The following is a 25865-nucleotide window of genomic DNA, read 5'->3' on the forward strand; positions in this document are numbered from 1 at the left end:
GTTAATCCGTAACCCTAGCCCCAACCTTGTGCTCACAGAAACATGTGCTGTATTGACTCAAGGTTTAATGGATTTAGTGCTGTGCAGGATGTGCTTTGGTAAAAATGTGTTTGCAGGTGGTATGCTTGGTAAAAGTCGCCACCATTCTCCAGTCTCAAGTACCCAGACACAATGCATTGTGGAAGGCTGCAGGGACCTCTGCCCAAGAAAGCCTGGGTATTGTCCAAGGTTTTCCCCCACGGAGACAGCCTGAGATATGGCCTCGTGGGAAGAGAAAGACCTGACCGTCCCCCAGCCCGATACCCGTAAAGGGTTTGTGCTGAGGAGGATTAATGAAAGAGGAAGGCCTCTTTTTCAGTTGAGATTAGAGGAAGGCATCTGTCTCCTGCTCCTCCCTGGGAATGGAATATCTCGATGTAAAACCAGATAGTACATTCTATTTACTGAGATAGGAGAAAACCACTTTATGACTGGAGGTGAGACATGCTGGCAGCAATACTGCTCTTTACTGCACTGAGATGTTTGTGTAAAGTCACACATAAATCTGGCCTACGTGCACATCCAGGCACAGCACCTTTCCTTAAACTTATTTATGACACAGAGTCCTTTGCTCACATGCTTTCCTGCTGACCCCCTCCCCACCATTACCCTATAGTCCTGCCACATGCCCCTCGCCAAGATAGTAGGGAAAGTTATCAATAAATACTGAGGGAACTCAGAGACCAGTGCCGGTGCAGGTCCTCACTTGCTGAGCGCCGGTCCCCTGGGCCCACTTTTCTTCCTCTATACTTTGTCTCTGTGCCTTATTTCTTTTCTCAGTCTCTCATCTCCACCTTGGGAGAAACACCCACAGGGGTGGAGGGGCAGGCCCCCTTCAAAATGATCCACCCACCTCAGCTTCCCAAAGTGCTGGGATTACAGGCATGAGCCACCACGCCCAGCCACATATAACTTGTTTCTAAATAACTTATTTAACTAACACCACATGTTTTCACGAGCCCGTATTTTGTGGATGAGAAAAAAGAGGCAAGAGAAGCGATACCGGTTGCTTAGGATTCCCAGCTACCAATTGGTGGAAGCAGAATTTGAACCAAGGGAGTCTCTGGAGCCCTCGTTCCCCATCTCCTCTTCTTGCTCTCCATGTCTTTCTCTCTTTCTCCCCCTGCTCCCAGGCCTCCTACATCACACCCTTCTGGACAAAGCTTCACATCTGACATTTTCTTTTTTGGGGTGGACAGTCTCACCCTGTCACCCAGGCTGGAGTGCAGTGGTGCAATCATGGCTCACTGCAGCCTCAAACTCCGGGGCTTGAGCGATCCTCCAGCCTCAGCCTCCCAAGTAGCTGTAGCTGGGACTATGGGCATGTGCCACCACGCCTGGCTAATATTTTTAATTTTTTGTAGAGATACAGGGGGTGGGGGCATATCTGAAATTTTTAAACCTTCCCTGACTGCCGTGAGCATTTCTGGGTAGAAGCCACTCCACGCTCTTATTTTGCTGGCATGGTTGCGGGACAGCAATTTGGCAATATCCTCTAGACCACAAATGTGCATGCCCTTTGGCCCAGGAAATCAGCTTCTGGGAATAAATATGACAGACACTGTCACATACATGGGAAATGCCATGGACATGATGACCCAGGGAAGCACAGTTTGCAAGTACAAAAGGGCTGGAAAAACCCAAAAAAGCCCATCCCCTGAAGATAGTTTCAAAAATGATGGTACATTCATGTAATGGAATACTACACATCTGTGAATGAATGAATGAATGAATGAATGAGGTAGCTCAATATATCTGCCTATGGGAAAATAACAAGATATGTTGCTAAGTGAAAAACAGAAAGAGAACAATGCCACCATTTTATTTTTTAATGGGAGAGGGAAGAATAAGGAAATGGATTCATATTTGCTTAATTACACAAGTTTCTTGATGATCCTTTTGGATCCAGAAGTTTGAAAACCACAGCATCAAGAGGATGCCCATTGGGTGTTGTGGCCCACGCCTGTAATCCCAGCACTTCAGGAGGCTGAGGAGGGTGGATCACCTAAGCTCAGGAGTTCGAGAACAGCCTGGCCAACATGGTGAAACTCCGTCTCTACTAAAAAACACAAAAAAATTAGCTGGGTTTGGTGGTGCAGGTCTGTAATCCCAGCTACTTGGGAGGCTGAGGCGCAAGAATCACTTGACCTGGATGCGGAGGCTGCTGTGAGCTGAGATCACGCCACTGTACTCCAGCCTGGGAGACAGAGCAAGACTCTGTCTCAAAACAAACAAACTAACAAACACACAAAAAATAGGATGCCCATTGGAGATCTCCATTCACTATTTTTTCAGATGATATTTCAGCACTTGAGTGAAGAAAATGTCTGGTCCAAACACTCAAGGAATTTAGACTCTTGACAGAGAAACACAGAAGCAAGCAGATATGCCCCAAACCAAACTTGCTTTTTCTTCAAAGCCTGCTTCTTCAGAGCAGCCTCTGACCCTCCAGGGCCCTGAGAGGAGGCCCTGGAGATAGGAACTGGGGAGCCCAGAGAGGTAGGGGAACCCCAGATGGTGATGGCATCGTCCAGAGAAGGAACATAACAATGGCCACAGATTCCCAATTTGGAAATAACTCAGCAGAACAAGAGTCACAGAAAATTCAGAGATTTCCAAGAGACCAGCCTCCATGTTTCCATTTAGAAATTCACCTACATACATCCAGGGTGAGAGACCCCAAGCATCAGATGTGTCATACACAAGCATCAGATCTAAGTTAGAGAGGGCACCCGGAGAAAGAAAGCTTCAAGCCAGCCAAAAGCCAAAGGAGAGATTTTACAAAAAGATACAGGAATGTGGGACCGGGCACAGTGGCTCATGCCTGTAATCCCAGCACTTTGGGAGGCCAAGGTGGGAGGACCGCTTGAGGCCAGGAATTCAAGATGAGCCTGAGCAACATAGCAAGACCCTGTCTCTACAACAAATTTAAAAACTAGCTGGGCGTGATCGCATATGCCCATGGTCCCAACTACCCAGGAGGCTGAGGGAATTGAGCCCAGGAGGTGGAGGCTGCAATGAGCAATGATGGCGCCACTGCACTCCAGCCTCAGTGAAATAGTGAGACCCTGTCTAAAAAAAAACAAAAATAAAAAGGATATAAGGATGTCAGAGAACAGGGACAAGAGCTGTTAGTCAGCCTCATGGAGACCCTGGCCAGGACAGACACCTCTGGGGACCAGGAAGTCTCTTGGGTTCTCTCTCTTAGGGTTTGACTTTCTGAGTCTCTCTGTCACCTCTCATTTCAATCTCATCTCGCTCTATGCTGTGTCTCTATCTCTTTCAATCTCTCTCTGTCTCTGTCTCCCAGCCCTTATCTCTGAGTGTGTCTCTCTGTTTCTATTTCTCTCTCTCTCTCCCCCTCCCTTCCTCCCACCCTCCTCGCCTCTCCCTACTGCAGGTTGGTCTATAACCCTTATCTCCCCCAGACCTGCTAGAGTTCTGGTATTAATCTGTTTATGGTCTGTTTCCCTCCACCAGAACATGGTCTTCATTAAAGGCAGAGATTTTTGTCTGTCTTATTTTCTGCTGTATCCCCAGCGCCTGGGATACTGACTGGCTCAATAAATATACATTGAGTGAAGAATGAATGAATTACCATTCTCATGAACATTATTATTTGATGGCAACTGTAAAGCAACAATAACAATAATTGTCACTGCCACTGCTGCTATTGTTGGTATATCTGCTTTTTCTTTAGTACACACTATATCCCCGAAATTGAGCTAAGCAGTTCCTTGTTTAAGCTTTACAGACCATGCTGTATGCCCTTTTTTCTTTCTTTCTTTTTTTTTTTTGACAGAGTCTCGCTCTGTCACCCAGGCTGGAGTGCAGAGGCCTGATCTTGGCTCACTGCAACCTCCACCTCCCAGGTTCAAGTGATTTTCCTGTCTCAGACTCCCTAGTGGCTGGGATTATAGGCATGTGCCACCATGCCAGCTAATTTTTGTATTTTTAGTAAAGATGGGTTTGTGTCATGTTGGCCAGGCTGGCCTTGAACTCCTGACCTCAGCTGATCCTCCTGCCTCGGCCTCCCAAAGTGCTGGGATTACAGGGGTCAGCCACTGCGCCTGCGCCCCAGCCCCCAACCTTTTTTTTTTTTTTTTTTTTTTTTTTTTTTTTGAGACAAGTCTGGCTCTGTCACCCAAGCTGTAGTGCGGTGGCGCGAGGGTGGCTCACCGCAGCCTCTAACTCCTGGGCTCACACAGTCCTTCCGCCTCAGCCTCCCAAATTGCTGAGCCACCGCGCCCTACTATGCCCATTTTTCAGATAAAGAATCTGAGGGCCCTCGAGGAGAAACCACTTGCTCAACATGAGCCCAGGTCTTGTCTGACCCCAAAGCCCATGGGTTTAGGCTGGGTGGAAGGACAGACTGGCGGGCTCAGGATCTGTCCCATCACGAGTTGAAACCTCAGCTCTGCCACTCGGCAACCGCGAGTCGTTAGTAAGCTGCTGAATCTCTCCGCGTGCCTCCGTTTCCTCACCTGGGATGTGGGCGTCCTCACACGGGAAGCCGCCTCTTCTAGAGCGCGCTGACTGAGCGAGCGCGCGTCTGTAGCGGGACTGAGCGCACGGAGAGACCTGCGCAGGCGCAGGCGCGCCGGGACGTGGGGGGGCCCAGCCTGGGTGACGCCCCCGCGCCTGAGGGGACTCGCCGCCAACTCCCCTGGGCTCACTGGTCTGGAATTTGAAGAAGTGGGTATTCCCCTTCCCACCCCAGGCACTGACGGAGCGGCCCACCGGGGATTCCAGGACCTAAGCTCCGGGGGCTGGACTCGCAGCGGCCGCGGCAGAGCGAGCGGCGCCGGGAAGCGAGAAGGAGGCGTCCGCCCGAGGCCCAGCTGTCCGGAGCAACTGGCATGGCCCGAACCATGGCCGCCGCATGGCCTCCGCTGCTGCTGGCGCTACTGGCGCTGTCCTGGCCACCCCCGGGAACCGGTGAGTGACCCCCGCGCAGTCCGGCGGCCCCTCTCTCGCTTCCAGCTCCGGATCCAAGCCGGGTACTTGGCCCCCTGGGTCCCCAAAGATGACGGCGCCGCCCGGCGCCACCCACCCCCCATCTCTGCCCCGGGGTTTGAAGGAACACCGGGCGAGGGCAGGACCCTCCTCGTAGCCATCCGGAGAGCGGTCGGAGTTGGGTTTAGAACTTCCTCGAAATTGGCAGCAACACAGGGTGGGCACAAGACCCTCCTCTGGGCCCCTCGGAAAGGGGATGGAGTTGGGTGCGGACATTTCCCAAAAAGGCAAGAGAATCTCGGAAAATCAGCAGATGGTGACTCATGCGGGATTACCTTACCCAGGTTCCTGCTCAGCACACCCAGGCCATAACCCAGCAGCCTGCTGGCGGGCTGGGTCTGGACGGAGAGGATGGTTGAAGTTGGGGAGGCGGACAGTGGGTGACACTTGACACCGTTACCCCTCTGACCCCCAGTGTCTGACTCCAAGGGACTGGCCATTCATTCATTTTTTTTTTTTTTTTTTTTTTTAATTTTGAGACAGTCTCACTCCATCATCCAGGCTGGAGTGCAATGTCCTGATCTTGTCTCACTGCTGCCTCCTCCTCCCGGGTTCAAGCGATTCTCCTGCTTCAGCCTCCCGAGGAGCTCGGATTACAGACATGTGCCACCATGCCTGGCTAATATTTTTGTATTTTTAGCAGAGACAGGATTTCACCATGTTGGCCAGGCTGGTCTCCTGATAAATATATATATTATATATATTTTATATATTTTATATATATATTATATATTATTATTTATATAATACAAATAATATATAATTTTATATATTATGTATTATATAAATAATAATATATCATAATGTACAATATATTTCTTAGTAAATATGAAATATATTATATTTATAACATGTTATCTATATAATAAAATATATTTTATTGTACATTTAATGAGTAAATAAATATATATTTTATGTATTTATATATTTTGTGTGTGTGTATATATATATTTATTGTGTATATGTGTGTATGAGAGAGAGAGACAGGGTCTTGCTCTGTTGCCCAGGCTGGAGTGCAGTGGCACAATCCCGGCTCACTGCAACCTGGACTTCCCAGGCTCAACTGATCCTCTCACTGTGGCTTCTGGAGTAGCTGGGATTATAGGTGCTCACCACCACACCTGGCTAATTTTTTTGTATTTTTGTTAGAGATAGGGTTTCTCTATGCTGCCCAGGCTGATTGCAGCCAAGCACAGTGGCTCATGCCTGTAATCCCAACACTTTGGGAGGCTGAGGTGGGAGGATCACTTGAGCTTAGGAATTCAAAACCAGCCTGGGCAACATGGCAAGACCCCATCACTACAAAAATAATTAGCTAAATAAAAATTTAAAAATAAAAAAGAAACCTCCACTGAGGCCCATGCGAAGCTTGCTACTATGGCTTCCTGTGGGGTCCAGGTGAGCGCTGCTGGCTCGGCTAATGAAACTCCCAAAATACCGGACAATGTGGGAGATTGGCTTTGGGGCGTACACCGCTTTGCCACTGATAGGAATGACTTCTGGAGGAACTTGATACTAAATTTGGGACTCTGCTGCCGGAGTTTGGCTGGCCAGGAACTGGAGTGACATCGACCTCATGGCACCTCAGCCGGGGGTATAGCCAAGTAGACAAATGGAATCCTGTGCTGAACCCGAATCTTCCAAAAAACAGCCTACAATCTGTGACCACCAGAAGATATGCCCTGATAGCAGCTGAAGTTTTATTCAGATGGGCACTTTTCTTCCTTCTCCTGCCTAGTTTCCTTTTGTTCCTTCAGTCCACACAGAATTCCATTCTCTGGTCAGCAGACAGGCTTAAGCTAAAGTATTGCCTTTGTTCTATAAAGTTCTGTACATAGTTCCCAAGCTTCTGCAGGGGGTGATCTTTGCTCTTGTCCTGAGAAATAACAGTGCTGTTTTAACAAACATTTGAAATAAATACCGCACACACACAAAAAAAATAAAAATTAAAAAAATTAAAAAATAAAAAAGAATGCATAAGACTATGTTTATTAGTGTCAATAAGCACTGACACATGTTGAGGACCTACTATGTGCTAGGGCCCTTAGCAGAAAGATTTTTATATAGGACCTGGGGGATTAGAGGTCAGTCTCTGACCACCCGAGTTCAAATCCCACCTCTGCCACTAAACCTCTGTATGACTTGGAGGACGCTATACTCTGTGTCAGTTTCCCTGTCTGTAAAATGATGTTAACAGTAGTGCTGGCCTCAGGGGGCTATTTGAAGATTAAATGCCAAGATATATGTGAAGCACCCAGAATAGCCCCTGATCTGTGTCAGCACCCTGTGAGTGTGCACTGTTCTAAGTCTCATTTTACAAACTAGGAAAAAGAATCAGACAGGTTAAGTAACCGGCCTGAAGCCTCACTATAATTGCCTTCCTCTTGTGCCACGATCCCCCACATTCTTCCAGCCAAGACCTACCCAGAGTAATAATACAGCCTTTCATGGATTTGAAGATCCAGGATTTCTCCCCATTTTCTACATTGGGGGTATTCTAACCCCTAATGGCAATTGTGCTGTAAATAACAACAGTCATGGTGTGTGAAAGCTAAGATACCAGTGTGATGAAAAAGTTCTGGACCAGGTGCGGTGGCTCACACCTGTAATCTCAGCACTTTGGGAGGCCAAGGCAGGAGGATCACTTGAGGCCAGGAGTTCAAGACCAGCCTGGCCAACATGGTGAAACCCCATCTCTGCTAAAAAAAAAAATTAAAAAATTAGCCGAGTGTGGTGATGGGAGTCTGTCATCCAGCTACGCAGAAAGCTGAGGCAGGAGAACTGCTTGAGCCCCGGAGGCAGAGCTTGCAATGAGCAGAGATCGTGCCACTGCACTCCACCTGGGCGACAGAGCGAGACTCCGTCTCAAAAAAAAGAAAAGAAAAAGTTCTGGAGCTGTATAATGGTGACGGTTGCACAACATTGTGAAATGTGCGTAGTGCCACTGAACTGTATGCTTTAAATGGCTTAAATGGTAAATTTAGTTTTTTAACCACAATATTTACCACAATTTTTAAAATCAGTGATGTTGAGATTAAGGGAAATACGGTAATAATAGAAGAAATATAGTAATAAATAGCCAAAGTGAAGGAACACGGCCAAGTTGCAGACCATCCCGGACGCCCTTACCTCCTCGCCTGCCTTGACCCCAACTAGTGCCCCAGTCCCCCCTCCCCCCACACCCCACCGTCCACCAGGGCTCCAGGGCCCCAGCATGTAATTGCACGCCCAGGTGCCCGGGCTCCCGGAGCCCCTCACTATCTAGCCCAGGAACGCCCCGGGTCTGACACCTTCTCTTCGGTTCTCCGCAGGGGACATCGTCGTGCAGGCGCCCACCCAGGTGCCCGGCTTCTTGGGCGACTCCGTGACGCTGCCCTGCTACCTACAGGTGCCCGGCATGGAGGTGACGCACGTGTCACAGCTGACTTGGTCGCGGCATGGTGAATCCGGCAGCATGGCCGTCTTCCACCAAACGCAGGGCCCCAACTATTCGGAGCCCAAACGGCTGGAATTCGTGGCCGCCAGACTGGGCACAGAGCTGCGGGATGCCTCACTGAGGATGTTCGGGTTGCGCGTCGAGGATGAAGGCAACTACACCTGCCTGTTCGTCACGTTCCCACAGGGCAGCAGGAGCGTGGATATCTGGCTCCGAGTGCTTGGTGAGCAGGGGCTTTGGGGAGGCTGAATGAAAGGTGGAGACTTGGTGGGAGGATCAGGGAAGTCAGCAAAGAGTGGGGAGGCCTGGGAGGGAGGGGGATTCCCTCCACAGCAGATTCCCTGGGGACAAAAGGAGGGGCAGCGCAATGATGGGGGTGGAGTGGGGGGAGCACATGGGGGGAGAGGCTGCAGGGCAGGAAGGGAGCAGAGATCTCCTGGAGTAAGGACCCCCAAGCCTCGGGTTAGAAGGCCCTTAGGGAGAGGAAGGTGTGTATTGGAAAGGGAGCTGGGAGGGGACCCAAAAGGAAGGGAGGAGGCCTGGGTGGCCTCTTCTGGGCCCCTCCTTTCCTCATTTGTAAAAGGGTTGGTGACAATAGTATCACCCTTGGAAAGCTGTCCTGAGTGTCCCGGTGCAGCCTTAGAGCTTCACCTCTGGCCCATGTGAGCCCCTTAGAGCTGTCAGTTACTGTTACTTTATTTGGTGAAAAAGGAGAAAGTTGAAACAGACAGACAGGAAAGCAAGGATCCTGATACCCAAAAGAGGAGGGGATCTGCTTTCATTTTCATGAGCTCCATGAGGCCCTCCTCTTAGAACTTGAGCAAGAAGTCTCTGTGCCTCAGTTTCCTCATCTGTGGGATGGGGATCACCATGAGGATTCAAGAAAACTGACCCTGTTTTTTTTGAGCCAGAGTTTAGCTCTGTCGCCCAGGCTGGAGTGCAGTGGTGTGGTCACAGTAGGTCCTCACTGCAGCCTGGAACTCCTGCACTCAAGGGATGCTCCTACCCTCCTGTAGCTGGAATTCCAGGAATGTGCCACCACGCCCAACTTGTTTTTGTTTTGTTTGGTTTGGTTTTTTTAAGCTTATGTGCCAAGAACTATTCCAGGCCTGTGCATGAGAAACTCATGAAATGTCAAGGGCTTGGAACTGTGCCTGGCACACAACACCCGACCACAGGCAGCTCTTGTCGCTCCAACAAGCCTGGGATTCCAGGTATCATGGTTTAGGATGAGGGTAAAACAGAAACAGCGAGTCAAGTTAAGGAGAAATCTTCGGTAAATAATACAGGTAATGATGGGGAAGCAAGTTCCAGGTTTGGAAATCACCAGGATGATGATTAAGAGATGGTCAAGGTAGTTTTGGAGTCAGACAGACCTTATGTGAAAGCCTAGCTCTGCTGCTTACAGCTGTGTCACCGTGGGCAAGTCACTTCCCTTCTCAACTTCAGGGCTCAGGCTTCCTCTCCTCCACTGAGCCCCAGACTAGGATAACCCCCTTTGGGTTTCCCCTTCCCAGCCCTGCCCTCTCCGAGTCATCAGTGCCTAGGAAAGAGTCTGTCTGCCCCCTTGGACTGTACCCATGAGGGCAGAACCAGGGCTATTTTGGTCACTGCTGGGCCCCAGCACTTTCCAGCAAACAGTATTTATGGAGCACTTACTATGTGCCATTCTGAGAGCTTTACCTGCATATTCTCATTGCCTATGGTGCCATCACTACCCCTGTCGACAGACAAGGAAACTGAGGCACAGACTTGCCCAAGACCACCCAGCTGCTCAGGGACACAGCAGGGGTTTAAACCATGCCATCCTGTATCCTTTTTTTTTTTTCTTTTTCTTTTTTTGAGACAGATTCTCGCTCTGTTGCCCAGGCTGGAGAGCAGTGACAATCTCAGCTCACCGCAACCTCCACCTCTCAAGTTCAAGCAGTTCTCCAGCCTCAGCCTCCCAAGTAACTGGGATTACTGGTGTGTGCCACCACACCCTGGCTCATTTTTAGTAGAGACAGTTTCCCCTGGTCAGGCTGGTCTCGAACTCCTGACCTCAAGTGATCCACCAACCTCAGCCTCCCAAAGTTCTGGGATTATAGGCATGAGCCACCCCACCCAGCCACCATGCCATCCTGTACCCTTAATGAATGCCTCCTTCTACCACGGAGGGGTTCATTGAATGACCTGTTGCTTTTGTTCCTCTTCCCAGCCAAGCCCCAGAACACAGCTGAGGTTCAGAAGGTCCAGCTCACTGGAAAGCCGGTGCCCGTGGCCCGCTGCGTCTCCACAGGGGGTCGCCCGCCGGCCCACATCACCTGGCACTCAGACCTGGGCGGGATGCCCAATACCAGCCAGGCGCCAGGGTTCCTGTCTGGCACAGTCACTGTCACCAGCCTCTGGATTTTGGTGCCCTCAAGCCAGGTGGACGGCAAGAGTGTGACCTGCAAGGTGGAGCACGAGAGCTTTGAGAAGCCTCAGCTGCTGACTGTGAACCTCACCATCTACTGTGAGTGTGCCCGAGTCAGTGACGGCAAGATCCCCTGCCAGGCTGCCCCCACCACTGTCTACACTGACTCCCCAAGGCACTGTAGGCATTGCTTCCTTCATCTGCACTGGCTCCCCTGACTCCTGTCTACACGACCCACCTCCATTGTCTGCACCAGCTCGCCTGGGCCATAAACAACACTGTCCCTATTGCCTACACCAATTTACTCGGGCCATAGTCAATGCTGGTACCCAGATTGCCTGCCCTGGCTCCTCTAGCCACTGTCTGCACGGATACCCCACACTCTGCTGACTCCCTTGAGCACAGTCTACACTGCCCCCAAACTGCCTACACCTGCTTCCCCAGGCAACTATCCACAATGACTTTCCCCACATTGCTACACTGGTTCTCCTGGCCACAATCAGCACTGCCGCCCTTCTTGTCTACACCCACTCCCTTGTCCATTTCTTTCTTTCTTTCTTTTTTTTTTTTTTTTTTGAAATAAAGTCTCACTCTGTCACCCAGGCTGGAGTACAGTGGCACAGTCTCGGCTCATTGTAACCTCTGCCTCCCAAGTTCAGGTGGTTCTCCTACCTCAGCCTCCCAAATAGCTGGGATTACAGGTACATGCCACCACACCTGTCTAATTTTTGTATTTCTAATAGAGACAAGGTTTCACCATGTTGGCCAGGCTGTTCTCAAACTCCTGACCTCAGGTGATCTGCCTGCCTCGGCCTCCCAAAGTGTGCTGGAATTACAGGCATGAGCCACCATGCCCGGCCTTTTTTTTTTTTTCCTTTGGACAGGGTCTCACTCTGTCACCCAGGCTGGAGTGTAGGGGCATGAGCATGGCTCCTACAGCCTCAACCTTCCAGGCTCAAGTGATCCTCCCCCCTCAGCCTCCCAAGTAACTGGGACTACAGGTACAGCCACCATGCCCAGCTAATTTTACAATTTTCTGTAGAGAGAGTTTTGCTATGTTGCCCAGGCTGGTCTCAAACTCCTAGGCTCAAGTGATCCTCCCGCCCCAGTCTCCCGAAGTGCTGAGATTATAGGCGTGAGCCACTGCACCTGGCCTCTTGTCCATTTTCTACGCTGCCTTACCATTGTCTACATTGGCTCTTCTGGGCCACAGACAGCACTATCCCCATTGTCTACACCAGCTATTTCAGCCGTCAGCTGTGGGGTGTTTTCACTGTCTCACATGGTGTCTACACTGGCTCCTGTGACCGCTGTCTACATAAACACCCCACTTTTTCTACACTGGTTCTCCTAGGCACTCTCTAAAGTGCCCCTCGACACTGTCTACACTGACTCCCTGGAGAACTGTCTGCATTCACCTCCCACATTGTATCGACCAGTTCCCCTGAGCCACGATCGACCATCTCTGCCGGGTGCTGGCTGCATTGATCTTCCCACGTTGTTTGTGCTGGCTCCCCTCAGCAGTGTCTGCAGAGTCCCCCAGTGTAGTCTCCATGCTCCTCTGCCCAATGTTGTCTACACTGGCTCACTTACAGGCTGTTGAGTCTCGTCCCACATCACCACACTGGCCTCCTTGTGTTCTGTCTGCACGGCCCCTGACAGCATCTGTCCTGGTTCTCCTGCACAGCGTTACCTCCAGCAGCTCCCTCATGGCGTCATCGACATTGACAACCACACATTTATCTCCACTGACAGCCCCAGGGACTCTCTAACCAGTGCTGTCTAACAGAAATAGCACGCAAGCTGCATATAGGATTTTTAATTCTCCAGCAGCCACCCCATTAAAAAGTTAAAAGAAAGAGACCAGGCACGGTGGCTCACGCCAGCACTTTGGGAGGCTGAGGCAGGTGGCTCACCTGAGATCAGGCATTCCAGACCAGCCTGACCTCAAGTGAGCCACCTGCCTCAGCTAATTTTTGTATTTGTAGCAGAGACGGGGTTTCACCATGTTGGCCAGGCTGGTCTCAAAAAATGCAAAAATTAGCCAGGCATGGTGACAGGTGCCTATAATCCCAGCTACTCGGGAGGCTGAGGCAGGAGAATTGCTAGAACCTGGGAGGCCGAGGTTGCAGTGAGCAAGATCGCGCCATTGCACTCCAGCCTGGGCAACAGAGCAAGACTCTGTCTCAAAATCAAAAAAAGAAAAGAAAGAGATGAAATGTATTTGTTTATTTATTTATCTATTTATTTATTTGAGGCGGGGTCTTACTGTGTCACCCAGACTGGAGTGCGGTGGCACAGCTCACTGCAGCCTCAATCTCTTGGTCTTAATTGATCCTCCCACCTCAGCCTCAGTCTCCTCAGTAGCTGGGACTACAGGCATGTGACACCATGCCCAACTAATTTTCGTGTGTGTGTGTGTGTGTGTGTGTGTGTGTGTGACGGAGTCTTGCTCTGTCACCTAGGCTAGAGTGCAGTGGCGTGATCTCGGCTCACTGCAGCCTCCGCCTCTCAGGTTCAAGCGATTCTCCTGCCTGGGCCTCCTGAATAGCTGAGATTACAAGCCCTGGCTACAGTGCCCAGCTAATTTTTGTATTTGTAGCAGAGATGGGGTTTCACCACGTTGGCCAGGCTGGTCTTAAACTCCTGACCTCATGATCCACCCACCTTGGCCTCCCAAAATGCTGGGATTACAGACATGAGTCACCACACCCAGCCTATTTTTATTTTTTATAGAGACAGGATCTCCCTATGTTGCCCAGGTTGGTCTCAAACTCCTAGGCTCAAGCGATCCTCCTGCCTCAACCTCCCAAGGTACTGGGATTATAGGCATGAGCCTGGCCAAAGTTAATTTTAATAATTGCCCCAATATACCCAAAATATTATTTCAACTTGTAATTGTTTTTTTTAATTATTCTTGAGATCTTTCCCATTTATTTTGCCCTAGTAAAGCCTTTGAAATCTGGTGTGTATTTCAGCCTGGCTATATTTCGCGTGCTCAATGGTCACATGTGGCCAGTAGGTGCCACATTGGACAGCGCAGATCTAGACTAAGCTCCCACATTGTCTACACTGGCTCATCCAAATACTGTCTACACACACACACACACAGGGCCTGTCTTAATTTCACCAGCTCCTGGGGTGGGGGTGATCTCACCCCCACCACTACATTTTCAACACTGGCCTGACAATGTAGCATCTACTGTAATATTCCAATATCCTGTCTACACTGAGCCCATCAGTAATATCCACACAAGCTCTTCTAGGCATCATTCATAGTGTTCCTCCCATCATTGTCTATACTGCCTGCTCCCCCACCAGGCAAGTGGTACACAGATTTCCTCAGGTACTGTCTATCCTGGAGTCCCTCAACACTGTCACTGGGTCTGAGCGAGGAGGAGATCTACACTGACTCCTACCCCTCGCCCCCCAAAAAACCCTGTCCCATTGGCCTGCCCCCTGAGGACATTGAAATCACATCTGGGATGGCTGAGCAGCAGCCTAGAGCAGGGTTATCCAGGACTCTTTCCCGCAGGACTTGTCGGAGTCTTGAATACACTGCCGTGTGTTATGAGTGGTCATTGCCTATGAGTGAGAAAAGGAGGAGGCCTTTTCCCGCAGGACACCCAAGACATGCCTGGTCCGGGCCACCCAGGAAAGCTAGTGGAGAAAAGCAGGTCCTCAGAAGCCCTCTCCATGTGCCCAGTGACCACAGACTCCCAGGCTTCTGCTCTCTGCGGCACCCCATCTACCTAGACTCCTCCTAGGCCTCTCCAGCTCCCGCTGTTTTCCAAATATCCCCAGGCCTTTTCCTGCAGTGATGTGAATCCCACATAGCCCTCAGCTCCCCAAAGTCTCCCTGTCTCTGAACCTCTGTGTCCATTTCCTGCAGACCCCCCAGAGGTATCCATCTCTGGCTATGATAACAACTGGTACCTCAGCCAGAATGAGGCCACCCTGACCTGCGACGCTCGCAGCAACCCAGAGCCCACAGGCTACAACTGGAGCACGTGAGTCCTGGGTCTCAGGGAGGAGGGGCTGGGGGTGTGGATTTGTGGGTCTGAGGGAGGAGGGGCTGGAGGCCTGGACTCCTGGGACTGAGGGAGGAGGGGCTGGGCCTGGACCCCTGGGTCTGAGGGAGGAGAGTCTGGGGGCCTGGAATCCTGGTCTAAGAGAGCAGGGGGATTCAGAAAAGAAAAAAAGAGGAGGTTGACTTCGGGGTCCCCCAATGGGGGGGCATCTCTGTTTTGACATCTATGTTTTCCAGTTGAGGCGTTTAGCAGGTGGTTTAATCCTGGCTGGTGGATGCACCTGCTCTTGGGGTGTGCCTGCTCTGTGCCCGGTACTTCCCCGGAATCCCACGTGACCCCATGCTGTGCAGAGTCAGCAGCTGTTGTCATGCCCAGGTTAAAGACCAGCCACGAGAGGGCAGAAGCGGCCCTTGAATCAGCCCTGGCTCCAAAGCTGGTCCTCCGCCTCTTGGCCAAGCTTGTCTAACCTGCAGGCCGCATAATTTCTAAACTTTCTTAAAACATTATGAGATTTTTTTTTTTTTTTTTTGAGACTGAGTCTGACTCTGTCGCCCAGGCTGGAGTGCGGTGGCCGGATCTCAGCTCACTGCAAGCTCCGCCTCCCAGGTTTACGCCATTCTCCTGCCTCAGCCTCCCCAGTAGCTGGGACCACAGGTGCCCGCCACTTCGCCCGGCTAGTTTTTTGTATTTTTTAGTAGAGACGGGGTTTCACCGTGTTAGCCAGGATGGTCTCGATCTCCTGACCTCGTGATCCACCCGTCTCGGCCTCCCAAAGTGCTGGGATTACAGGCTTGAGCCACCGCGCCCGGCCGAGATTTTTTTTTGCAAATTTTTTTTAGCTCATCAGCTATCATTAGTGTTAGTGTATTTTATGTATGGCCCAAGAGAGTTCTTCTTCCAGTGTGGCCCAGGGAAGCCAAAAGATTGGACACCCCCACTCTAGACTGTAACCACCTCACCGTCACCTTGTGTAACCTACTTGGTTATCTCTGGATGGAGCAAGTACTATCCCCATTGTCTAGATGAGAAAGTTGAGGCTCACAGCAATAAGATTTCTCCAGATTCATACTGAAACTGGGGTCAAGAGCAGGATGAGAAAAAGGCAAAGGGATAATACAAAATTTTATAATACATAATTTTACTGAACCGCCTTTTTTTCTTTTTTTTAAGAAGGGGCTCTGTCGCCCAGGCTGGAGTGCAGCGGTGTGATCATAGCTCACTGCAGCCTGGACCTCCCTGGGCTCAGGTGATCCTCCCGCCTCAGCCTCCTGAGTAGCTGGGACTACAGGCACACGCCACCATACTCAGCTAATTTCATTGTATTTTTTTGCAGAGACAGGGTTTCACCACATTACCCAGGCTGGTCTCCAACCCCTGGGCTCAAGCAGTCAACCCACCTCAGCCTCCCAAAGTGCTGGGATTGCAGGTGTGAGCCACCTCGCCCAGCCTTACGTCTTTTTCCTTATTATAAAAGTAACTTGTGTCCACTGTAGAAATATCAACCAAATTAGTTATGAGAAAAAAGAATAAAGAAGCACCTATAGTCAAGTGTACCCAGCCACCTCCAGAAATACCCAGTGACCACTTATTATACATCCTTCTGTCTTTTTTCTCTGTTTCTAAACAAAGACTGGAATTATGCTATACATATAATTTTGAAACTTTTCCGGTATCTTGTGAATACCTTCCCATGTCAAAGCACAGAGATCTACACTCCATTTTCCCCCACGTTGTATTAGGAAGACTGTCAAACATACAGAAAAATCGTAGGAATTTTCCAGTGAACACTTAAGATTCCACCACGTGAATTCCCCCACTAACATTTTACTGTGCTTGCTTTATCATGTTTCTGTGATTCCTTCGGTCCCTGCATTCATCCATCAATCATATTATGCACTTCAGAGCACCCTCAGATCCCCTGTTTTTTGTTTGTTTGTTTGTTTGTTTGTTTTTTGAGACAGGGCCTCACTCTGTTGCTCAGGCTGCAATGCAGTGGCACAATCACAGCTCACTGCAGCCTTGAACTCTTGGGCTCAAGTGATCCTCCAGCTTCAGCCTCCCAGATAGCTGGGACTACAGGCACACACCACCACGCCTGGCTAACCTGGCCCCTTTTTCAATGTTGCTGGAATTCCATCACTTTAATAAAAAAAAAAATTTTTTAAGAATAGAGACAGGATCTCACTATGTTGCCCAGGCTGGTCTTGAACTCCTGTACTCAAGCAGTCCTCTCGCCTGGGCCTCCCAAAGGGCAGGGAAGGGATTCCAACATATGTGGATGACATCAGTTATTTAACCAGTCCCCAGTAGAGGACACAGATGTCATTTTCCATTTTCAACTCTGCATATGCCATGGTCGTGACCATCCCCAGTGGTCACTTGTCAGCAGTTGTCAGTGGAAGGAATTGCTGGTCAAAGGTTTTCGATTGGTATGACGGTGCCTTTACTGTCCTGCCTCAAAGTGCCACAATTCAGGCTCTTGATCCGGATGGCTGCATTTGCATCCCAGCTCTGCAGAGTGCCCAAAGCCCGATGCTTCCATCTCCTCCACCTCTGTTCATTAAACCAGTGTTCCTTGACTACTTACTGTAGTAAGTAAGCCAGGTACAACTAACCAACATATGCGAGTCAATAAAACAGACCAAATTTCCTCCCCATATGGAGCTTCCATTATAATGGTGAAAGAAACAAGAAGCAAGATAAAGTCATAAAGTGTGTAGTGTGTATGCAATGGTGATAAATACCATGGAGAAGATAAAGCAGAGAAGGGAATGGGACTGGGTGTCGTGGCTCATGCCTGTAATCCCAGCACCTTGGGAGGCAGAGATGGGAGGATCACTTGAGGCTAGGAGTTCGAGACCAGCCTGGCCAACATGGCACAACCCCATCTCTACCAAAAAAGATACAAAAATTGGCCAGGTGTGGTGGCACACACCTGTAGTCCCAGCTACTCAGGAGGCTGAGGTGGGGAGATTCTGTACACCCAGGAGGTGGAGGTTGCAGTGAGCCAAGATGGCGCCACTGCACTCCAACCTGGGTGACAGAGTGAGGCCCTGTCTCAAAAAAAAATAATTAAATAAAAGAGAGAAGGGAATGGGAAGGGTGATCGTCACAGTTGAAATAGGGTGGCAGGCCGGGTGCGGTGGCTCAAGCCTGTAATCCCAACACTTTGGGAGGGCGGATCATGAGGTCAGGAGATCAAGACCAGCCTGGCTAACACGGTGAAACCCCGTCTCTACCAAAAAAGACAAAAAACTAGCCGGGCGAGGTGGCGGGCACCTGTAGTCCCAGCTACCCGGTAGGCTGAGGCAGGAGAATGGCGGGAACCTGGGAGGCGGAGCTTGCAGTGAGCTGAGATCCGGCCACTGCACTCCAGCCTTGGCGACAGAGCCAGACTCCGTCTCAAAAAAAAAAAAAAAAAAAAAGAAATAGGGTGGCCAAGTGAGGTGTTACTAAGGTGACATCCCAGCAGAGGCCTGAAGGAGATGAGGGTGAGCTCTGCGGGTACCTGGGGGGAAAGCATTCGGGCAGAGGGAACAGCATGGGCAAACCCATTTCTATCCATCAGTCCCTGCATAAGCAAACACACCGGACACCTAACTGGAGAGTTTGAGGACCAACAAGGAGGCCACTGTGGATGCAGAGGCTGAAGCAAAGGGGAGAGTAATGGAAAACGTGGGCAGAGGTAGCAGGGACCAGATCACGTGGGGCCTGTGACAGGAGAAGACTTCTGTTGAACTCTGAGTCAGGCTGAGCCGCCAGAGGGTACTGAGCTGAGGGATGGGAACTGACTTAGGGTTCACAGGCGACCTCTGGTGGCCATGTGGGGAAAGATGAGGGGGCGAGGGCAGAAACAGAGCCCAGTGTGGAGGCGGCTGCTGGGGGCCCGGATGCACCGCGCCAGAGCAGGGAGGTGGCCCTGGAAGCCCTGAGGAGCGGTGGGATTCTGGGTAGATCTTAAGGCGGGGCCGACAGGATTGGCTGATGGGTTGGGTGTGGGCATGAGAGGAAGGGAAGAGTTGCGGTGCCTCCAGAGTTGCTCTCCGCTTATGCCATAGAGGGTGTGAGGGTTCCTGGCACGCAGTGAGTGCTCAATCACTGTCACTCCGGACCTGCAGCAGAGGCCACCTCCTCACCTTTCTGTCGCTCCCAGGACCATGGGTCCCCTGCCACCCTTCGCTGTGGCCCAGGGCGCCCAGCTCCTGATCCGTCCTGTGGACAAACCAATCAACACAACTTTCATCTGCAACGTCACCAATGCCCTAGGAGCTCGCCAGGCAGAACTGACCGTCCAGGTCAAAGGTGAGGAACTCCCTGGGTCGGGAGAACAGGGACCAAAGGAAGAGGTCAAGGCAGGGTTCCCTCTCCAGTGCTCTCTGGCTCCCATCCTTCTCCTAAGCCTTCTCACAAAAGGACCAGTGGGGCCAGTTGTACTCCCCTGTTAACTCCATACCTATACCACTGGTACTGTTGTTCAGCTGCCTGAATACACTCCCTCCCCACACACAGGTTGGGATAGATGTGGAATCCCTCTCTCTCAGGGACTCAGGCCTTTCCAAATGTATTAGGCAGACCTCTATCAATTGCAATTGACAGAAACACAAAGTAGTCTAAACAAAAAAACAAAACAAGACTGTATTGAAAATTCACCTTCAGTTTATGGTTAGATCCAGGGGCTCCAACCATGTAACCCAGAAACTTTTATTTTGTACATCTCTTGTCTCTTTTTGTTATACTGGCTTTATTCCCAGGCAGGCTTTGAAGCAAGATGGCCCTCAGCAGCGACAGGCTTACATCCTACCACAATAGCCACAGCAGGAGAAAAAAACACACCACTTTCAATAACTGTAGCCAAAGTCCCAGGGCTGGCTCTCATTGGCCCAGCTTAGGCCACAGCCCACCTATGAACCAATCATAGCAGCCAGGGAGAATGGAATATTCTGATTGGCCAGGCCTGTGTCAAAGTCCCATTCTAGGAACCAGAGGTTGGGATCCAGTCCACCTGAATTAAATAGACTGAGGCAGGTGGAGTGGCGGCTCCCCAAGGAAATTTGAGATGCCATTTCAAGAATGAGGGATAAACCCCAAGAGTTTTCTTACCTAAATACCTGTTTCCTTGTCTTTCAGAAGGACCTCCCAGTGAGCACTCAGGCATGTCCAGTAACGTCATCATCTTCCTGATTCTGGGAATCGTGATTCTTCTGACCCTCCTGGGGATCGGGCTTTATTTCTATCGGTCCAGATGTTCCCGTGAGTTCCTTTGGTGCCATCATCTGTCTCCCTCGAGTAAGCATCACCAGAGCTGCCATAATTGAGCACCTACTATGTGCTGGGCTCTGTGCTGAGTCCTTCCCATGTGCTTCTCACTGAATCATCACCCCACTGCCATGAGGTTTCCCCCATTTGACCGATGACGGTGCAGAGCCAGGGAGTCTCGTTCACTGGTTCATTTACAAATCTTATTTACAGAGTGGGAGAAGAGCATATAGGGCCTTAAGGCTGTGGTAGGGACTTTGGAATTTAATTCAGGTGATGTGGGAGTCCCTGCCAGATGGATAGAGGGTGAAATAATGCCTAACCCCTCAGCCTTACTCCATCTGCCTTGTTCAGGAGTGACTCCTAAGAGAAGTTGGCAGGAACTGGCACCTCTGATCCTCAGCTCTAAAAGGGTCTGATGCTGTCACACCTCGAGATTTGCACAGGCTATTCCCCTGCCTGGAGCACCCTCCCATGGCTCCTTCTGGAGAAGTGCGCCAGCTAATTCTGTAATCAAAGGAGCGATACTTTGCTGAGCACCGTCTACGTGCCACTTTGTGTGTGTAACCCCCTCGATTTCAATTTCTAATTTTTTTTATTATTTATATATTTATTTATTTTTGAGATAGGCTCTCTGTCTGTCGCCCAGGCTGGAGTGCAGTGGCACGATCTTGGCTCACTGTAGCCTCTACCTCCCAGGTTCAAGTGATTCTCATGCCTCAGCCTCCCGAGTAGCTGGGATTACAGGCATGCACCACCGTGCCCAGCTAATTTTTGTATTTTTAGGAGAGACAGGGTTTTGCCATGTTGGCCAGGCTGGTCTCGAACTCCTGGCCTCATGTGATCCACCCACCTCAGCCTCCAAAGTGCTGGGATTACAGGCGTGAGCCACCACACCTGGCCTGTACAATCTCATCAAGAAGCACCCAGCAAAGTGGTTTTCCCATGAGCCCCGTTTTACAGAGGAGGAAATATTTGTTTGACAGATGAAGTTACCTGCTAATGGTCAAACAGCTGGAAAGTGGTTGATGGAGAGAAGAAGCCAGATCTTTGACTACCAAGCTTTTCCCTCAATCACTAAACAAAGCTGCTGCCTCACATCCCGGACAGATGCTGCCTCTTACAGGAAGCCCTCCCTGACCCCCAAGCATGGGCCAAGGATCCACTAGGCTCTCCCACCCCAGCCTTGCCCATTCTGGGTCATCACTGTGGGGGACTTGTTTGTCTTCCCCAGTGGACTGTGAGCCCCAAGAGAGCAAACCTGAGGCTGTCACTGTCATGACTATGTCCCCAGGACCACCTACCACTGGGCTGGGCATAAAAGAGGCACTCGAGGAAGTGTTTGCTGCGTGATTCAATGTGTCAACTCCAGAGCCAGACTGCCTGTATCTGGGCACTCAAGCTACTGCTTGATTAGTGATGTCACTGTAGGCAAATAGCTTAATCTGTATGACTCAGTTTCCTCATCTGTAAAATGGGGTGACGGTACCTCATAATGTAGTAAAACACTTAACACAGCAGGTGCCACATTGTAAGCCACATACCGGGTATGGATTAGCTATGATTGTTATTACTATTATTGTTACTATTATTATCTTTTTTTTTTTTTTTTTTTTTTGAGACAGAGTCTCACTCTGTCCCCCGGGCTAGAGTGCAGTGGCACAATCTCGGCTCACTGCAAGCTCCGCCTCCCGGGTTCACGCCACTCTCCTGCCTCAGCCTCCTGAGTAGCTGGGACTACAGGCGCCCGCCGCCGTGCCCGGCTAATTTTTTGTATTTTTAGTAGAGACGGGGTTTCACTGTGGTCTCGATCTCCTGACCTTGTGATCCGCCCGCCTCGGCCTCCCAAAGTGCTGGGATTACAGGCGTGAGCCACTGTGCCCACCCTATTATTGTTATTATTAACATAAACTGCACAAGAGCAGGTTTTTTGTTTTTTGTTTCTTTTTGAGACAAGATCTCACTCTGTTGCCCGGACTGGAGTAGTGCAGTTGTGTGATCTTGGCTCACTGCAGCCTCAACCTCCCATGCTCAGGTGATTCTCCCACCTCAGCCTCTCGAGTAGCTGGGATTACAGGCATGCGCTCCCATGCCTGGCTAATTTTTTATATTTTTAGTAGAGATGGAGTTTCGCTGTGTTGCCCAAGCTGGTCTCAAACTCCTAGACTCCAGCAATCTGCCTACCTCAGCCTCCCAGAGTGCTGGAATTACAGGCGTGAGCCACCACGCCTGGCCAAGAACAGGCATTTTTATCTCTTTTGTTCACAGCTATGTCCCCAGCACTTAGAATGTACCTGGCACAAAATAGACATTTACCATTTGCTGAATAATAACTACTATTTGCTAAATACACCCCTGTTGAATAGTCCAGGAAACTGCAACACAGAGAGGTTAAGTCACTTGTCCAAGTTCACACAGCTCCTAAAGGACAGAGATGGAATTTGAACCCATCCATCTGGTTCTAGAGCCCAGGCTCGATATTTATGGATATTTAATAACCAAGTGAATAACTGGATGACCAGATCCTTACAGAGCACCCCCGCCATTCCTGTCTCACACACGTGTATACCATTAAGGGAAATGGCGCCCGCATGTAATAGCAGAGGCAGAACTTGACATTTTCAGGGCCCTGACACCCAGGCATGTCTTCTTCCCATGCTTCCCAGCATTATGCCTTCCTGACGACTTCCCCTCCTATTTCCCCAGGTAATGAGCATGCCAGCGCCTCGGCTAATGGGGTAAGTGCAGTGCTGGAGCTAAGGAGGGTGTGGGGTCTGCACAGACTACAGACCAGACGTCTCCAGATGCCCGCAAGAGCCTGGATCTTTTCTCCTGGTGCCCCAAGCAGCATTTCCCAACCCTTCCTGCTGGGCAGAATCCGCTGTAGAGTTTGCTAAGACGCAGCCCCAGACAGTCTGGTCTGTGATAGGGCCAGGGAATCTGCATTTTAATATCCACCCTCCCCCGACCCCGCCTCAATTCCACCCGTGGCCACACCTTGAGAAGCACCGCCCTGGCTTCCAGGGAGAGGGGAGGGGATGGACCTGCCATTCTTTGCACATTGGGCTTCGGTGGGAAGGTGTTTGATTTTGTTCAAAAGAGCCCCGAGGCTAAAGTGTGAAAACCCTCTTCTAGTATATCTCCTATTCAGATGTGAGCAGAGAGGCCAGCTCTTCCCAGGATCCACAGACAGAGGGCACAAGGTGACACCGTCGGGACTGAGCAGGGAGAGAGACTGGAGCTGGCAAGGATATGGGCCTCCGGAGTTGGACCCCGCCCCAATGGATGAAGACCCCCTCCAAAGAGACCAGCCTCCCTCCCTGTGCCAGACCTCAAAACGAGGGGGGCAGGTGCAAGTTCAGAGGTCTCCAAGACCACCCTCCATTCATTTGCTAGAAGGACTCACTAGACTCAGGAAAGCTGTTAGGCTCACAGTTACAGCTTGTTACAGTAAAAAGATAGGGATTAAGATCAGCACAGGGAGGAGGTGCACAGCCCACACTCCAGGAGAGATGAGGCGCCGGCTACCAGCTGCTGTCTCCCAGTGGAGCCATAGAGGCAGCACCTGATTCTCACAGCAACGACATGTGACGACGTGCAAGTACTGCCAACCAGAGCAGCTCACTCGAGATCTTTGTGTCCAGAGTTTTTTGTTTGTCTTGAGACAGGGTCTGGCTCTGTTGTCCCACTGGAGTGCAGTGGTGAAATCACAGCTCATTGCAGCCTTGACTTCTCAACTCCAAGTCATCCTCCCACCTCAGCCTCCTGAGTAGCTACGACTACAGGTATGTGCCACCATGTCTGGCTAATCTTTTTATTTTTTGTAGAGATGAGGTCTCCCTGTGTTGCCCAGGCTGGTCTTGAACTCTTGGCTTCAAGTGATACTTCTGCCTTGGCCTCCCAAAGTGCCGAATTAAGCAGCTCACCACCCACATGACTGACCTCATACATCAAGCCAATACCGTGTGGCCCAAGACCCCCACCATAAATCACATCATTTATGATGTGGCCCAGAGTGGCCCAAGACTCTCAGATCAGCTACCAGCAGGATATTCCAAGGGCTTGGAGATGAATGCCCAGGAGCTGAGGATAAAGGGCCTCATCTTTGTTTGGGCAAGGTTAAGCCTCTACTGCATAGCAGACCACACAGAAGGGTGTGGACCACTAGACAATTTTGGTAAAAACTTGGCCTCTGGCCTTGAGCTTCCAATTCTCTGTATCCGTCAGACTTCTGTGGTTACAAGAAATAGCCGCTGACCCTGGTCACCAGAGGCTGCAACTCAGGCCGCAAGCAGCTGCCTGGGGCGTGTCCAAGGAGCAGAGACAACTACTGGACGTGAACTTGAAGAAGGTAGTCAGCTGCCGCCACTTTCGGCCAGCATCTGCAGCCAGCAAGCTGGGACTGGCAGGAAATAACCCACAAAAGAAGCAAATGCTATTTCCAGCTCCAGGGGGAGGGGATGCAGGGGGAGGTGGCACTGCAGTTGCTCAGGACACGCTCCTATAGGACCAAGATGGATGCGACCCAAGACCCAGGAGGCCAAGCTGCTCAGATGCAACTGATAAGTTTACTTTAAAAAGGTCTATGATCTTGAGGGCAGACACCAGAATTCCTCTTATAAAGAAAATTGTTTGGGAAAATACCTTGAGGGAGAAAAGACCTTGGGCCAAGATGCTAAATGAGAATACAAAGTCTGAGCTGGTCTGCAAGAGAAAATAAGCGGGACGGAGGATCTGCTGTGGACAGAGATGGAAGAGTGGGGAACAGAGAAGTGTGGGGAAGAGATACGAACCAGCAGGATGGCAGTGGCAAAGGGTTCAAGGGGTGATGAGGCCAGTGGGACCCCACAGAGTTGGGGAGACAAAGGAACATTGGTTGCTTTGGTGGCACATAAGCTCCTTGTCTTTCTCCAGCGCCCAAAATCTCATTAAAACTTATTTATTGTACCTCCAGTGGCTGTGTGCAATGGGGTCTCTTGTGGAAATGAAGGAGGAGACGGGTTTCATGTGTACCATCACCACATGGGATGGAACCGGAGGCATGAAAGCAAGACGCTAAATGAAGAAGGCTGTGAGGGCTAGGATTCCCAGGCACCTTAGGAACAGCTTGTCTTTTTTTGTTTTTTTTTTCCTCTCCAAAAAAATTTTTTAAGAGACAGTGTCTACTGTCACCCAGGCTGGAGTGCAGTGGCATGATCATAGCTCATTGTAGCCTCTAACTCCGGAGCTCAAGCAATCCTCCCACCTCAGCCTCCCAAGTAGCTGGGACCACAGGTGCCCCTCACCATGCCAAGCTAATTTTTAAAAATTAGATAGGCCGGGCGCGGTGGCTCAAGCCTGTAATCCCAGCACTTTGGGAGGCCGAGACGAGCAGATCACGAGGTCAGGAGATCAAGACCATCCTGGCTAACACGGTGAAACCCCATCTCTACTAAAAAATACAAAAAAAACTAGCCGGGCGAGGTGGCGGGCGCCTGTAGTCCCAGCTACTCGGGAGGCTGAGGCAGGAGAATGGCGTAAACCCGGGAGGCGGAGCTTGCAGTGAGCTGAGATCCGGCCACTGCACTCCAGCCTGGGCAACAGAGCCAGACTCCCTCTCAAAAAAAAAAAAAAAAAAGATAGTACAGAAACTTCCCAAAACTGGAAGTTATAAAAAGACATGAGGGATTCGTTCTAATTTGTGTTTAGAGTG

General features: G+C 50.5%; 1 protein-coding gene and 1 pseudogene across 4 annotated transcripts; both read left to right on the forward strand.

Moving 5' to 3' along the window:
• The first annotated feature begins 4595 nt into the window (after nt 1–4595).
• On the forward strand, nt 4596–25126 carry PVR (poliovirus receptor). 4 transcript variants are annotated; one of them, XM_025367352.1, is made up of 8 exons: nt 4596–4977; nt 8367–8714; nt 10689–10985; nt 14779–14896; nt 19071–19219; nt 20045–20203; nt 22880–22911; nt 23309–25126. In XM_025367352.1, the coding sequence occupies exons 1-8, from the start codon at nt 4899–4901 to the stop codon at nt 23378–23380; spliced, it is 1254 nt and encodes a 417-aa protein (XP_025223137.1). In that variant the 5' UTR covers nt 4596–4898; the 3' UTR covers nt 23381–25126. The 4 variants fall into 4 exon arrangements, with proteins under 4 accessions (XP_025223137.1, XP_025223138.1, XP_025223139.1 ...); XM_025367353.1 differs by having other exon boundaries at nt 20045–20167; XM_025367354.1 differs by having other exon boundaries at nt 20045–20068.
• Nucleotides 6433–6655, forward strand: LOC112612615 (annotated as a pseudogene).
• Nucleotides 25127–25865: the final 739 nt, after the last annotated feature.

This window comes from Theropithecus gelada, chromosome 19 (genome assembly GCF_003255815.1).
Source record: "Theropithecus gelada isolate Dixy chromosome 19, Tgel_1.0, whole genome shotgun sequence".
Lineage (NCBI taxonomy): Eukaryota > Metazoa > Chordata > Mammalia > Primates > Cercopithecidae > Theropithecus > Theropithecus gelada.

Coding starts and splice junctions, on each gene's coding strand:
- PVR (XM_025367352.1), top strand. CDS start 4,899: ATGGCCCGAACCATGGCCGCCGCATGGCCTCCGCTGCTGCTGGCGCTA. Junction 19,220..20,044: donor ACTGACCGTCCAGGTCAAAG/GTGAGGAACTCC, acceptor CTTGTCTTTCAG/AAGGACCTCCCAGTGAGCAC. Junction 22,912..23,308: donor CCAGCGCCTCGGCTAATGGG/GTAAGTGCAGTG, acceptor ACCCTCTTCTAG/TATATCTCCTATTCAGATGT.